The 14,391-nt window shown below is 50.7% G+C and overlaps 1 protein-coding gene across 10 annotated transcripts in view; it reads left to right on the forward strand.

Annotated features, from left to right (window-relative positions):
• DAGLA (diacylglycerol lipase alpha) overlaps window positions 1–14,391 on the forward strand; it is a 61,553-nt gene that overhangs the window by 17,678 nt on the left and 29,484 nt on the right. For 2 of the 10 annotated variants that reach the window (XM_082059403.1, XM_082059399.1), the window contains 6 exons: window positions 2,033–2,172; window positions 6,654–7,406; window positions 10,209–10,347; window positions 10,882–11,093; window positions 13,428–13,529; window positions 14,085–14,223. In XM_082059403.1, coding sequence (XP_081915529.1) covers window positions 10,253–10,347; window positions 10,882–11,093; window positions 13,428–13,529; window positions 14,085–14,223 — 548 coding nt within the window. In that variant the 5' untranslated portion in view covers window positions 2,033–2,172; window positions 6,654–7,406; window positions 10,209–10,252. Of the gene's footprint in view, window positions 1–2,032; window positions 2,173–6,653; window positions 7,407–10,208; window positions 10,348–10,881; window positions 12,495–13,427; window positions 13,530–14,084; window positions 14,224–14,391 lie in introns of those variants that run through there. The other 8 variants (XM_082059398.1, XM_082059400.1, XM_082059396.1 and 5 more) reach the window with 8 other exon arrangements.

The raw sequence follows: 14,391 nt of genomic DNA on the forward strand, positions 1-14,391 counted from the left end.
AAAAGAATCGATTTGGGTTTTGGGTTGGGTGTTTTAGGCTATTTCTGTGAAGTCAGTGTTATACTGAGGAAGGGGAATGATCTCAACATAGAGTTCAGTTTCTAAATATGACACCGTAAAGATTCCTTTAGGTTCTGTTTCAGACGAGTTTGCAAGAATAACTGATGCGTCTCCTTGTAGCATATCCTGATGTTAGATTGATTTTCGGTGAAGGCTTGAAGAAATCCAGAGTTGTGGGCAAGAAATAGAACAAATTCTGCTGAATAAGGTGCGGGGCTGATGCTCCAGGAGGAACAAGCTGTTGGAAAGTGGGAACCTGGGAAGGTTTGGGGAGTTCCAGACAAGGCAGGTTTGCATTTGTGATAAAGTGGTATTTTCAGGGCAATCACAGCGTTTGAGCTGCTGGGAAATACGGCTGCAGGACGAAGCGGGACCCTCGAATAGTGGGGTGGTCTGTCTACTGGGAACTGCGTTTGAACGCTGGAAAACAACAGATTGGGGGACCGGTGGGAGAGGTGGATGCCAGGACTTCATGGGTTTGGAGTGACCTGTTGTTAGAACAGTTGTGAAATCAGTGAACTGCACTCGTGGGGCTGTTTGTGGGGGTAGAGATGTAGCGGGAGAACACTTAGCAAAGGGTAATTCGTTGTGAGTTAGAAGCAGCAATCCTTAGTGGCGAATGACATGGGAAACCAACGAGAACTGAATCATTTGAGTCATTGACACCAACCCAGAGAGCTCTGAGGGTCAGGTGTCACCCTGGCTGATGTAAGGACGTGATGGGACGTGTGGCCTTTGGGGTGTGTGACCTTCAGGGCCCCATCTTTTCAGTCTGAGTTCTAGGAGTGTAAAATACAGGCACGTCCTTGCCCAAAGTCAAGAATACGAAGCAAAAGCGATGATGTGAGCCCAAGCGGAGGTACGGGCCACCCGACAAGATCAGCAGATGTGTTTTAGCGCAAAATTCAGAGACCAGAGAAACTACGTAGGGGCCGGATGTTTGATTAGAAACAGAACTGTCAGCACAGGGTCCTGGCATTGGGAAAAATCACTGGGATAAACCAGCAGCACCAGGAAAATGAGAACAGATCAGATCCAAGTAAAGTTTAGACTGTTTGAAGCCTGGTGGCTTCATGTGGTTAGCATCCACATTGAATGATTACAAATTGCATAAAGAAAAGGTGCCTTAGGGTTTAGTTCACCATAGAGTTTGCCACGTAACGCCGATTCTCAGCATTTTTGACCTGCAACTGGGCCTATACTTGCCTGACCCCTTAGTGATGGGATGCGAGAAAAGAACAAATCACGGGGTAAGTTGTAGTGGATTGCGAAGCAGGAAGAAGCAGCGTGATCTGTGAACCCTGGTGCACAGGGCGTTGCGATGTGGAATCAGAAGCCCTCACATTTTGTGTGTGCCCCTTTGCTATCCCATCAGTGCTGGGGGGAGGAAGAAGGATGCTGGGTTTAATTCCAGAGCATCTTTCCCTTCCAGAGCCGCCTTCCCTTGCAAACCATCCTCGGATGCGGAGCCAACGCCGCCTCCTCCTGTCCTGGCACGTGGAGGGAATCGCCCGGCAGCGATTCCCTTCGCTCATAAGCTGTTCAACGGGGGAGCGTGTGCCTTGTTTTGGGGAGGGGAGCGGGGAAGGGCTGCCGGGGAGCGCTGGTGACCGCCCAGTTTTCCCCAGTTTGGCACCGCCGTTTCTCGTCTCTTCTCCCACTTGTTTCGCTCCGCAGTGCTGGCAGCGGTGGTCTGGGAATGGCTGCGGCTTTCCCTCGCCGTGACTCATCCCCGGGGAATTCCTGAAGCAGTGAGTCAAGTTATTGGGAAAACTGTTTGCCCACTAGCGTAAACTCGGAAGCCAGGGAGCCTCCTGTGCAGTTATTTTTCAGCATGGCTGCAGTCATCGTCTTTCCTAAGGCAGGTCACTTAGAGATTAACTGGAGCAGGGGTATATTGCTGAATAGATTTATTTTCACCTCGAAATACGCTTCTCCTGATATTTTTCTCCTTTCTTTTTCTCTTTTTAAGGTGGCTGATGTGAGAAGCGTTCCAGGGGGAGTCAAACGGCCCGGCTTGAGTTTTACCAGTGTTGTAGTGAAGAGTAGCTTGCCTAAGGAAATGAGGCTGTCAGATCGGCCCCAGTCGGCTGCATCTGAAATACTCCTTTCGTAAGTACCACTCACTGCTTTGTTCTGCCCTGCCTGACTTAATCCCACCCGTCTTATTTCTCCTATATGCAAATTAATGGCTGTGTGGCTTATAACTGTGATTTAACAAATTTTAAATACAGCCGGGGATATGACAACAAAACCAAAGAATTTTGACCCCCAATAATTGCATCCAGGGGAAATGAACTGTTGTTTCATATCTGTGTGTGGGTTGGCCAGGGTGGTTTGCATTCCGTGCTGACGCTTCTCATATTTGGGGTGCTCATTGGTTTTGGATGCGAGGTCCCCGTTGTATTTACAGATTTAGGTCAACTCACCCAAATGACATCTCACCACATCCTCTCCCTGCCCTGTTCCAGCCAAGCTTTTCTTGTCTCTGGTTGCTGCCTATTAAACATTAGCAGATTTTATTACCCTGCAGAACAGTAAGTTCTATTTAAAATAGAAAATTAGTTTCACTTTCTAATACATTTTCCCCCTAGCAACTTGGACATTATTTTTGCTCGAGCTTGGAGTCGCCAGAAGCTCAGATTGTGGGCTTCACTAGCACAAAATGTAGGTGGTTGCAGATATGTCAGCATTGATACAACGATTGGGGGTTGTTTTTAACTCAGTTAGTGTCAGCAGACTTGGACTGTGCTCCCGCTGCACTCGCGGGTTTTCAGTAAAGTGTCTCATTTTAAGGTGAGCTGATATGGCGACTGCTGCTTTTTCTTGACCGGTTATTCACAGACACTTTTAATTTTCTGCAGTCTGACAAATAGGAAGTTTGGAGTTAAATTACGCTCCTTAATTTGTCAGGGAGAAAAGTAGGAGTAATCTCGGAGCTGTCGGGTGAGGCCGTTTTCCTCTCAGGACATTATTCTTCCTTTAATCTGGGCAGTCGAAATGTCTCAGGGCGTTCACTGTCCTCAGGTACCACAATGAAAGTGCTTTTAAGAGGACGACTGTGCTTATCCCTACAAAATTCCTTTTTGCCCATGGACAAATCCTGCATGTGGGATAATCCCGGCTTGAAAACAAGGGGACACTTCAGATCCTGCTGCTTGTGGTTTGTTTTTTCCTATTTACACACCCATTTGGCGCACGTATTCAGCTTGGCAGAGAATAGCCCTGTTCCAGAAGCACCCGAGTCACTGTTGCGGGCTAAAGATGAGAGTTGTAGCTGGTTCCCCCATTCAGGCTGCATGTTTGTGTGACTCCATTGATGGATGTTGCCAACTTGCAGTTTATTTGGTTTTTACTTAAATGATCGCTTTCTCTCATGCTGTTTTTAGGGGAAAACTACTAATTCTTGCAGTTGCAGAAAAATGCTTGAAAAGTTGAACCTTTTGCGTACAGAACCTCCAAAATCTGACTTAAATATTTCAATGGTGGCATCTCCTTGAAAAAATAATACTAGTGAATGTTGACATCTCAGTTAATGGGGTTGTCAATGCTATTGCTCAAGAGCAGGTGATGTGTCAGCGTTGGGCCCTTTGCAGTGTGCTGTGCACAACGTTGTTCTATGGGAAAATAACCAGTTTGGAGCGAATAGCAAATGTAATTCTAAATATTCTTTATTAGCAGTAAGGGTGTTAGAGCTGATTTTCTTTTTTTCTCATGAGCAAGAGGGACCATTTAAGAAAAACTAAGAGACTTTTGGAATTCAAGGGTATAACTTGCCAGGCTGCGAGGTTCAAGAAGGCAACAGGTATAGGAGATATTGTGTATGTTCATGAGGAATAACAGATAGGAGATATTGAGATCTCATGTACATGTGTCAAGAAAGGGAGGAATAAGCTGGTGGAGATGGGCCAGTGTTGGGCCAACCGGCCAGTCTGTTCTTGTTACTACCGTATATTGTTGTGATCATCCCCTTTGCACTTCCGAGGGTGTATTCGTGCCAACACTTGCAATTTAAACCGGTGGGACATACAGGTAAGTTCTTGTCTCCTGGGTTTTGAAGGTCAGTTCATACTCGGAGGTGTATTTTGGGTATTTGTGTCGGTGGGCAGTATCGTAGCTCCAGATCTAACCTCATCACGTTAGAATAGTCGCGTGCTGGTGACATTGCAGCGAGCTGGTTGTGGCGCAGTGACCTTATCCCGGGGGAGCCGCCTCCGAAATGTGCCGAGCCACAGGAGGCTTTTGGAACCTTTCCTTTCTCAAACCCAGTGACTTATTCCCATGGCTCCAGCGCTGACTCATTTCATTTGCTTCTCCTTGGAAAATGGAAGAGACATTAAGAAGAATTCTCTAGTTTCTAGCAAGAGACTATAAAACAGAATCCCAAGAGTGTGAAATTGATATTTCAAAATGAAAGACCCCGTTGATTTTTGTCCGTGGTCCCTGCCCATGCTGAGCAGTCTGCGACTCGATTGTAAATATGGCTCTTAGATGTTACGTTAATACATATAATGTTCTTTAAAGTACAGGTCTGTTCCCTTAATCATATGAAATCACGACAGAACCATCCTCGCAGCCGTCTGGCAGCTGCTGAACCATCTCCCCGGGGGAAGGAGCTTTCCCTGCAGTTCCTGCAGGTATTTCTTGCAATAGGTGTCAATAGGTACCTCCTGCCCCGTGTAAAAATGCAGCCCTGTCTTGGAAGGGCTTTGCTGCTGGGTGATGAGTCCCCACCTTATATTATGAGCTTCTACTCCACATCGTATGTGTTGGGTAGATATTCTTCCCTCTTTTAAGATGCTCTGAGTTATTTGCACCCTGGAACGACACTTTTTGAAGGTTTGGATTTCTTTTTTTCATCTGTCCTACCACTTATTTCTGCTGTTTCTTGTTGGGGTAGATGGTGAGATACACAGCAACAGACTGTGTCATTGAGTTTGAGCTCCACGCTGGGTCCTGCAAGAGGAGAACTGGGTTTGTATGTGCGCAGATGTAGCAAGAAAACGTCTCCTACCCGGTGTCAGGACGTTTTGTTGGGGTGTCACCACATCTTCCTGCACGGGAAGAACAATTCCCAGATTGCGAGGAGCTGAGCTCAGAAAGAGCTCCATTGGACACCCTTAAAAATAGTTTGGTCCAAGTTCCAATTGATGATTTCTGTCAAGTACACCAAGCGCTTATGGAAAGGTGTCCTTGGTGGGGATGGGAGAAAGCCCATGTGGAACAGCCTTTGAGGAGAGGAACCCTGTCCGTTAGATAAATGCTATTTCAGGGGAAGAGTTTGTATTTCATGAACCAGCAGATATTGAAGGGTCTGGAGCGGTTCATTTAAGCCGCCAAATGTCATTTTTGGTCACCTGGGTTTGCCAGGTGTGGTTATTTTACAGAGCTGTTGTAGGGGAGGAGGAAGGTTGTGCGGGGCTGGGGAGCAGGCCTGCAGATGCTCTCAGGTGGTAGTTCTGGAGGACCTGACCGGATGGCGTTAATCCGGTGGTGTTCAGATGTTGTCCTGGGCCACTCATGTGACACTTGGGGCTCACCATGGAGGTGTCCTGGTCCCCTTGGGGCTCTCCAGCGTCTCTGGACACCAGGTTGTACTGAAGGGTAGGTGCTTCTGCTGAAAGGAACCCCCAAGGAAGTGCTGCCCTGACACAAATATTGGGGTGTTTTTTCAGTTTTCCAGGTGGATTTTCCTAAGCAGCCCCAGCAGCTGAGCTGTGAGAGCCGGGACATTCCCTGGGCACGCGGTGGCACTTCATCCCAAGCAGGATCAGTGTGTCAGTACGCACGGCTGGATTTCTGCAAACAGCAAAGGGCTTTGTCCTGTGGTGACTCTTACAACCATTGACAGAGCTAAGACCTAGAAATCCCCTTTCTTCTGGGCTTCTTTAGTCCTGAGCGGTGAAGGTCTGGTCGCTGGGCTTTGAACGGTGATTATTTTGAGGGAGTGGGGTCAGTTCGCACTGCGGGACTAGCGGGGCTTCCTCCTGCCAGCCCCTCCGTGCAGACAGCGCCCGGGGTCCGCCAAAGCGAGAACAACCTGGTGGATCTGATTTCACAGCCTGGTGTTGGCCTCCCATCTTCTTTCCGATTGACAGTAACGCTCTGAACGGCAGGAGCTTGAGCGGGGACCAGGAAAGGAGAATTTTGGGGTGTTCGAGGTGGGGTTGCAAGTCTGCAAGCTGCTGTGGCTCCAGGGCTGAGGAGTTTGCGGGTTTGCAGGGGGTTTAGCGCGTGGGTGCCAATGTGCCCGGGGCGTGCGTATGATGCTGTGAGCTTAAAGCAAATCCTGCGTGTGGATTTGGGTGCCGGGGAGTAGCTGATTGTCTCCCCGGGGTGTGGGTGGTCTCCTGCGGTGCCGGAGCTCTGCACAGCTCTTCTCCTGCAGCTCTGCCTCTGTTCAGCTTGTACTTGCTTGTACACCTTCTTCTGAAGCTAATGTCAGCCGTGATGGGATGCTGGATTAGACTAAATCTCCTCGGTTTAGCTGGAATGTTGTCTCGCTGTAGCATTTTTCTCCCTTGCTCTTTTCTCTAAGCCTTCCCCTACAGACAGCTAATTCTCCCCTTCCCCCACATCCTGTCATACCCCAGAGCATGTCACAAGGAATTAAGGGCTGAAAAGGCCTGGGAGAGAGAGAGACGCTGCTGCTGCTCCTCTAGAACAGTCTCGCTTTTCTGTCACCGGGGTGGCCCCCTCTGTGTGCCCCTTTTGTGTCCCAGCCAATTCCCCACCCCCTGGCCATTCAGGACGTGCCAGAGGAGACACCAGCGGCCCCCAGCCTTTCCCAGTCCTGCTCCGGAACGTCGCCCGATGCCATCGGCTGCGCCCAAGGGCTTCCTGGGGCTTGGGGACAAACCCGAACCGCTGCCGCAGAGCTCCCGGTCCCACCAGCGTCTCGGTGACGAGAGGGAGGAGGTTTGTGCTGCCGCACTTGCTGCCGGAGGGTTTTCCTGCTCTCCTGCATCGCTGACAGCATCGCCCGCTCTCGCTCCCCGTCCTCCTTCCCACAATTCACACACAATCTCCTCAGAATAGAGATGATGTCACTTCCTTCGGAGGGTGCCGGGGGTGTGGAAGGGGAGTCACGACCCCTGGCTCGGTGGCTTTCAGCCCCGAGGAAGAAGTGAGGTTGGCGTGCGGGAGGGAGGGAGCCGCTCGAGGACGATGCCGCTCTCCATCGCAGGCACTCGCCGCCCGCCCCGTGCCCGGTGGCATTTTCAGTGGCTGCAAGAAGAGTTTGCTGCTCCCTCCCTGGCTCGTGATGTGTGTCTCCCTGGATATCCGCTTCTCCTGAAACACCTTTCCGGCAGAGAAGAACGTGCAGCGGCTGGACCACGTGCCATGTAAGGTTTCTGCTTCCATCGCTCTTTGTCCGATCTGAGGGTGCGGGGCTCCTTGCACGCAGAGCTTGTCGCCTGCATGTGCTTCCCCCCGGTTTCCATGTGGGGAGTTTGGGGCTTCTGGTACTTGGCTTCAGGATTCAGAGTCCAGGGGATTTTTCCCGCTTTGCAGCAATTATCGGGGCAGTGCAAGGGGCTCTTGCTGTTGCAAAGCTAGAGGGGTCTTGGGGCTGTTTGCGCTCTGACCTTCCACTTTCCTCCCAATTCCCCTGCTAGATCACATCTTCATCCTCTTAAAATGTCACTCCTGGGATCTGCCACCCCAGGTCAAAGCCAGAGAGTCCTCACACTGAGAGCTTTACTTTGTTTGTGGGCTTTCCAGCCTCAGGTCTTCCATCATCTCCCTTCTTGCCAAACTGGGGGCAAGGCCCCCGACCTCACGCTTTACATTTTCAATAGACGCTCTTTGAAAATTAATTGGGACCCTTTCAGCGGTGCCCGGGGAGCCTGGTAAGCGTTACAGCTGGAGTGACAGTCCCACAGTGAGTGTGACAGTGAGTGACAGCCCGCTCGGCTCCGGCCCCATCTGTTGCTGCCGCCAAGGAATGCACATGTTTGCTGCTCTTGGCCACGCGTTGCCTCTCACAGCGGCAGAGGGTGTTGAAATTGGGCAGAGCACAGCGGTTTGTGTCCGCAGAGGTGGAGGAGTTTGTGGAAAGCACGTTGGTGGGACGCAGCGAGGGACGATGGAACCGAGCTCTGGGCTCGGCCGGGATTTGCCGCGATGGAGCCGCATATACCGAGCTGCATTAGCGATATTCCAAGATAAGCGTTTGATACAGGCAACGTATTGACAGGCAGGCGGGTTATTCCCGGCGAGGCTGGCACAAGTCGCCAGATGGCCAGAGGAGTGAGCAGTTTGAAGGTAGAGCTGCGATGTACTGATTATTATGTGCTGAGGAAGTGTGAATCCAAATGGTGGTGTAATTTCAGATTTTGCTTTGTTTGGGGAATAGAGCGTTTCCTTCACCCAAGTGAGTAACGTGCTGGAAGCGTGTCAGCCTGTTAACTATGGAATCTCCCGGGAAGTGTGAAGGATTCGTGTAGGTTTTCAAGGCTTGGTGACTGAAATGGGTAGGAAAGTCTGGTCCATGGGTACAGGAGGGAAACTCCTCTGCTTTGAGCTGTTCTGCACGGGAGGTAAGTGATGGGGTAACCACACCTGACTGAAGAGGTTTGAGTAGGACAAGACAGCTTCTGTTACCATTGGTGCCCTGATACAGTCTGTGCTCTGTCACAAAACTGACACTTGTGTTACTTTGAAGGTTTAAATTAGTTTAAATGTGATCATGTCACGCCTCCCCTATTTTTTTTACCCAGAGCACTAATTTAGAGACACAAGTTCATTTTTTTTTGTTGTTGTTGCCTGGTCTATGAGGTACAGCAGACAATATTCTCTCTGAAATCCCGTTGGAAATCCTGATTACACTGTAAGTAACAGATGTGGACACTTTGATTTTTGCCTCTGTGAGCCAGCAAATTGCCAGATCAGTACAAAGAGCAGTTATTGCTTTGGAGATGCCGCTTTGGAGCGACGTGGTCGCTGCGGGTCGTGGATGGAGCCTCCGGCATCGTGTGAACGTGAAGACTGGGAGGTCAGTGGGGATGGAATAGAAGCGCTGTGATTTGGGACTGAGATGCGCCGGTTGGGAGAACATGGCACTTTTGAGGTGGTGGCTCGGAGCAGAGAGGCACAAGCCAAGGGGTGCTGTCCCCTGGTCTGCGGTGGCGCAGGAGGGTACAGGTAAGAAGCGTGGCAGGGTTTAGGACACGGAAAACAGGGACGGGAACGCCCGCTGCAGTCAGGGCCATGGGCAGACCGCATAGACACGATCTCAGAAACCACAGGTTGACAGAACCAGACAGAAGTCCCGGTTGCGGGTCACGGGTGAAGCGTGTTGTACAAGAACTGCAGAAGGGAGGTCGGGCTGTGCTGCAGGGAGGGACTGAGCTGCTCCGGCGCGTTGGCCGGGGACTGGAGTAAGTACAGAACTGGAATGGTGTGGGAGAGCCGCGCTGGGAGGAGGTGTCTGGACAGCCCTCTGCAGTCTTGTGACTTATACCACGGCTGCTTTGCAAAGCTTTAAAAATAGGAGCATAAACAAAACGTGGGGAGGAACAGCCAGCCCCTCAATCTTCGGCCTTTTAATTGTTAGCGCTTGCCAGGGCCAGTGTGAACACAAAGGAGATGTGGAGCTGGCAGGGCGAGGGAGAGATCTCCTAGGAGCTCTTGCTGTAAGTGCTTGCTCTTGGGAACCACTCAATAGCTTTCCCAGATGCCGCCGCTAACTGCTAATGGGTATTTTGGCTTGGTGAGCAAAGCGAGGGATGGAACTGTTGGGACAACAAGCGAAGAGGCAGGCAGCAGGTGGAAGAACATGGTAATAGGGCTCTCTTTAGAGTTAAGTCCAGACTAACCTGTCCAGAGCAGCCCACGGTGGCTGCCCACCAACATGCAGCCCTAACAGGATTCCAAGTAATCTTGTGAAGTGGAGCTGGGCGAGTGGTGATTATGTTCAGTGAGTTGCACACCTGCTTCCCCTGATACTTCCCACTTCTAAACCCTCCGTTCTCTCCTGCGCTGTCCTTCTGGAGCCTGCTGTGCCCCCTGGTGCTGGGAGGAAGAAGCTCTGCCCTCTGATGGCAAATAAAACATAGCTCGGAGTTGCAGCCCTTGTGCTGGTGTGGGGCTCTCCGGAGGGGGTGAAGAGGGTCAGAAGCATCTTTGATTCTCTTCTTTTGCAGGAGGTGAGCGTCGTGCCTGCTGAACTCCCTCAGACCCGCTAGCCATGCCAGGGATTGTCGTGTTCCGCCGGCGCTGGTCTGTAGGCAGCGATGACCTGGTTTTGCCAGCCGTCTTCCTTTTCCTCCTGCACACCACCTGGTAAGTGAGAAAGGCAGAGGGATGGTTTGAATTCCTCCATGGATTCTCTTTGCTTTTCCTGTTTCTTGCAGCTGTAATTCTTCCTCTGCTTATACATGCAGCTGGAAGGTTTGTTTGGGGCATTTCTGACAGACACCAGCACATTCGCAGCTTCTGGTCCTTTGAATAAGTTCTATTCTAAGTTCTAGTTCCAGTTCCTAAGAGGGATCCTGACCAGAGCTCCCTGTGTCCTCCAGCGCTGCCCAAGGTTGTTGTCTGGAGTTTGGGGACGTGTTTCTGTACAGGGGCTCAGGGGAAACAATTGGAGTGGCAGATCCCATGGGATAATAATGTAACTTGACAAATCATCCTGTTGTTCTGACTGGGGTAGCAGGGCCTCTGGATGGCTTGTGGGGAGGAGATTTCCAGAAGAAATTAATATTAATTACAAGTAGCTGTGGGACACTGAGGAACCTCAGTAACTTTGTGAGGAGAGCAGGCGTGGGATATTACATGCAGCTTTTTTTTGGTAACGAGCTGGTTTGTGACTGGCAGGTTCGTGATCCTCTCCGTGGTGCTCTTTGGGCTGGTGTACAACCCCAACGAGACCTGCTCGCTTAACCTGGTGGACCACGGCAGGGGCTACCTGGGCATCCTGCTCAGCTGTATGATCGCGGAGGTGGCAATCATCTGGCTCAGCATGCGAGGCAGCATCCTGTACACAGAGCCCCGGGACTCCATGCAGTATGTGCTCTATGTCAGACTGGGTAAGAGGCAGCGGCCGGAGCCCTCCCGGTGACTCAGCCTCCACTCTGCCATCTGCTCGCGCACAAGACTCCTCTCCCCACACCCTGACAAACATGCAGCTTCTGAAAGACATCCAGATGGCCACTCGGATGTGATATGCATCTGAATGCATCACGTATTCTGCGCCCTGTCATTGCTGGAAGACTTTCACGCAATGCCCCAAATATCTTTCTAGCAAACCTTTAACTTGTCATCCTCATTGCCATGCAGGTACATCCTTTTCCTCTAACAAAATATGCTCCCCTTCTGCCTCGCGGCGCAGATCTGCCACAGTGCGATGCATCTACACCTCTCCCCCAGCTTTTTTCCACGCGTTTCACTATGATACAGGCGTTACGTCTGTGCAGATCACGGTGGTTCTGACCCCCAGGCCTGGGCACGTCCTCGCCTGTCACACAGACCCCGAAGTCTGCACCCACCTACCCCGAGCCGTGCACTTGACCTCTTGACTCGTGTGATGCATCACTCCAGCCAGCAACATGCACTTTGGTACTTCTGTGAGATAAATAGGTTTACCACCTGCTCGCCCATTGCTTCCTCTCTCTTCGAGTGCATATTTATCTTCCTAAAAAACATTTCCTGTTGTCCTCACCCACCAAGAACTAAATCAGAAAAGAGATTGTCCCTTGATCTCACTCAGGGCTTCCCTTTTAGCTTGTCATCCCTCCTCCATTCTGTTGTCTTCCAGGTACAGAAATTTAATCAGATTTTTCTGTGCTGAGTGAAGATTTTTAAGAGGAAAAATCTTTTGGAAATACAGAGTCAAAGTCATTCCAAACAAAGCATCTCATGTTTTTGCATCTCTGTTTTTGCTGGATTGTTTTCCTGCAGAATTCGCTAAAATATGGGTGACTCTGCTTGCAAGCTCTGTCTGGGAGACATTTCCGCCTCGGAGTGCTCAGTGCAAATCATGAACATACACAGCAAACAAATCTCTCTCCAGTTCCCAGACACACTGTGGTCTCCCCAGGGAAGCACATAGAGCCCAGCGGTTTGAGTAACACTCTGTTAAAACCAGATTAAATGGGACGAGGGAGGGAGAGAGAACCCAAAGAGCCATTTTCCTGCCCAAGAAGCATCCACTTTTCTTCCTTCTCTGCATTAAACTATATATGTGCTCAGGATCTGTATTTGTACTGTATCTTGGATCTGGTAGATGCTTGTTTCTTGGGGCTTTTTACTCCTAATAGCTTCATCAGTTCTGATGATAGAAACAGGAGTGTGACCGTTGTGTGGGCAAGGGCCACGTGACTGTCCCATTTTCAGCGTGTGCCGTTTGGTGCACATGAATTTAGGGAAAGAACTCCAGTCTGAACCCAGGAAAATCTCGTCTGTGCCACTGCTGCTCCTGCCCTGCACAGGTAATCTCAGAGGGGAGACAAGCCAAGGCAAAGCCCAGCTCAGTGTAAGAACGTAGGCTGGGCTCATTTGGAACCTGCTGTTGAAAACTATTTTATGTGGCTCTTAGAACTGGTCTTTCCAGGCTGGTGAGAGCCTGTAATAACCCACTTAGGACAAGATTCTGTGCTAACATGGAGATAAGGAGGGTGGATCGCTATTTGGCTGGGCTGGAGTATGGGTTTAGTCTCAGCTCCACCGAAGGCTTGCTGGGCCTTGCTTTACCCTCTTCACACCTGATTGCTGCCCACCTGGACTTTGGGGTTGCAATGTGGAGGGAAAGTGTGAGGATGGGCACTTCAGAGCAGCGTTTGCCAATTGATTTGGCTCGGGGAGCCACTGTCAGCCCCGGTTTCTTGCCCGTTACCGGGATAACACGCCAAACCGAGGAGCCAGTAAATGATTCTTTAAGGACTGTGTCCTGGGAACTGGTATGGAAGGAGCTGCAAAGGGCAGAGGTGCTGGGAACATTTGCTGAGCCTGCTCAGCAGGATTAATCATGGACACAACGACTCTGTTTCCCACCTTTGAAGCGGGGCAGCTGTCTGAGGTGGGGGGGAGCTCGGTACCGTTAGGTGGTGATTCTCGTTACCTCAGCCCTTCCACTGGCCTGGGCGGGAGGTCTGTCCGTCTGATTCTCACCCATACAGCCCAGGGCACCCACAGCTCGCTGTGCATGTCATTCTGTCACTTAGGAGTCATTAGTGTTAAGGACACGTCACATTTTTGGCTCATTTTCTTCAATATCACCTTCCAAAGCATTGGGGCCCTGTGCTGCAGTCATTTATTCCGTGCTAAAGAACCTGTCTTCGGGTTTTCCCTCCAAAAGATGGGGAGAGGCGGTCGGGAATCCTCAGGAAGCTGCTGCTACTGTCCTTGTGTTCCTTTTGTTGCAGCGATCTTGGTGATTGAGTTCGTGTATGCGATCGTGGGCATCGTTTGGCTAACGCAGTACTACGCGTCCTGCAACGATCTCATGGCAAAGAGCGTCACGTTGGGTACGTATGGGGAACGCGGTTTGTGTGTTTGCAGGCATCCTCTCGCTCCGGAGAGCTGATTCATTTTTGCCTGTGGGGATCGATTGTTGGAAGCGGATCGTAGCTGTAAAATGTGGTGCTTGTTTCCCCGAGACGTTATTGCTCAGAACACTTGTTCTATTCATTTGTTTGTGCTGTCTGTGCCGAGGCAAGAATTCCCATTCCCATGGAAGGGTCTGCAAGGGGATTCTGCAAGACCTGCTTCCCCTTTTTCCATTTAAAATGGTTTTACTGTTTCCCTAGAACTCCTTTTCAGTCTCCTGGTGGGAGATACACTGATGTTGCAGCCCCTAGATAGTTTATTTAATATCCTTATGCACGGGCAGTCTCTTAAAACAGCTGGAAACCCCAGCTGTGGTTCAGCTTTCCCAGAGAGTTTCCTTTTGCTGTAGCTGCCTGCAAGAATATTTGGGGTAACATTAGAGAGGTGCGTCTGGTGTGCTTGCTGTGAAAAGCAAGAAGCGATGCTGTCAAGACTCACGGGCAGAGCCGCTGATTTCTGGTTTCTCTCTGCAGGAATGGTGGTTTGCAACTGGGTCGTCATCCTGAGCGTCTGCATCACCGTCCTGTGCGTCTTCGACCCCACGGGCCGGACCTTCGTCAAACTGCGCGCCACGAAGCGGAGGCAGCGCAACCTGAGGACGTACAACCTGCGGTAAAACAGTGGTTTTGGAAGGGTGTCCCGCTGGTTTCGGTTCTCGCCGTTCCTCCTTCCTTGTTTCTGGGATCATCCAGCCTCAGGCATCGCTTCCCTTTGCTGGGGTGGTTTGGGAAGGATGCGGCTCAGGGTGTCAGGTGCTGCATCCCAAAGAGGTGAAGCGAT

This window comes from Streptopelia decaocto (assembly GCF_964273445.1).
Source record: "Streptopelia decaocto genome assembly, chromosome: 7".
Lineage (NCBI taxonomy): Eukaryota > Metazoa > Chordata > Aves > Columbiformes > Columbidae > Streptopelia > Streptopelia decaocto.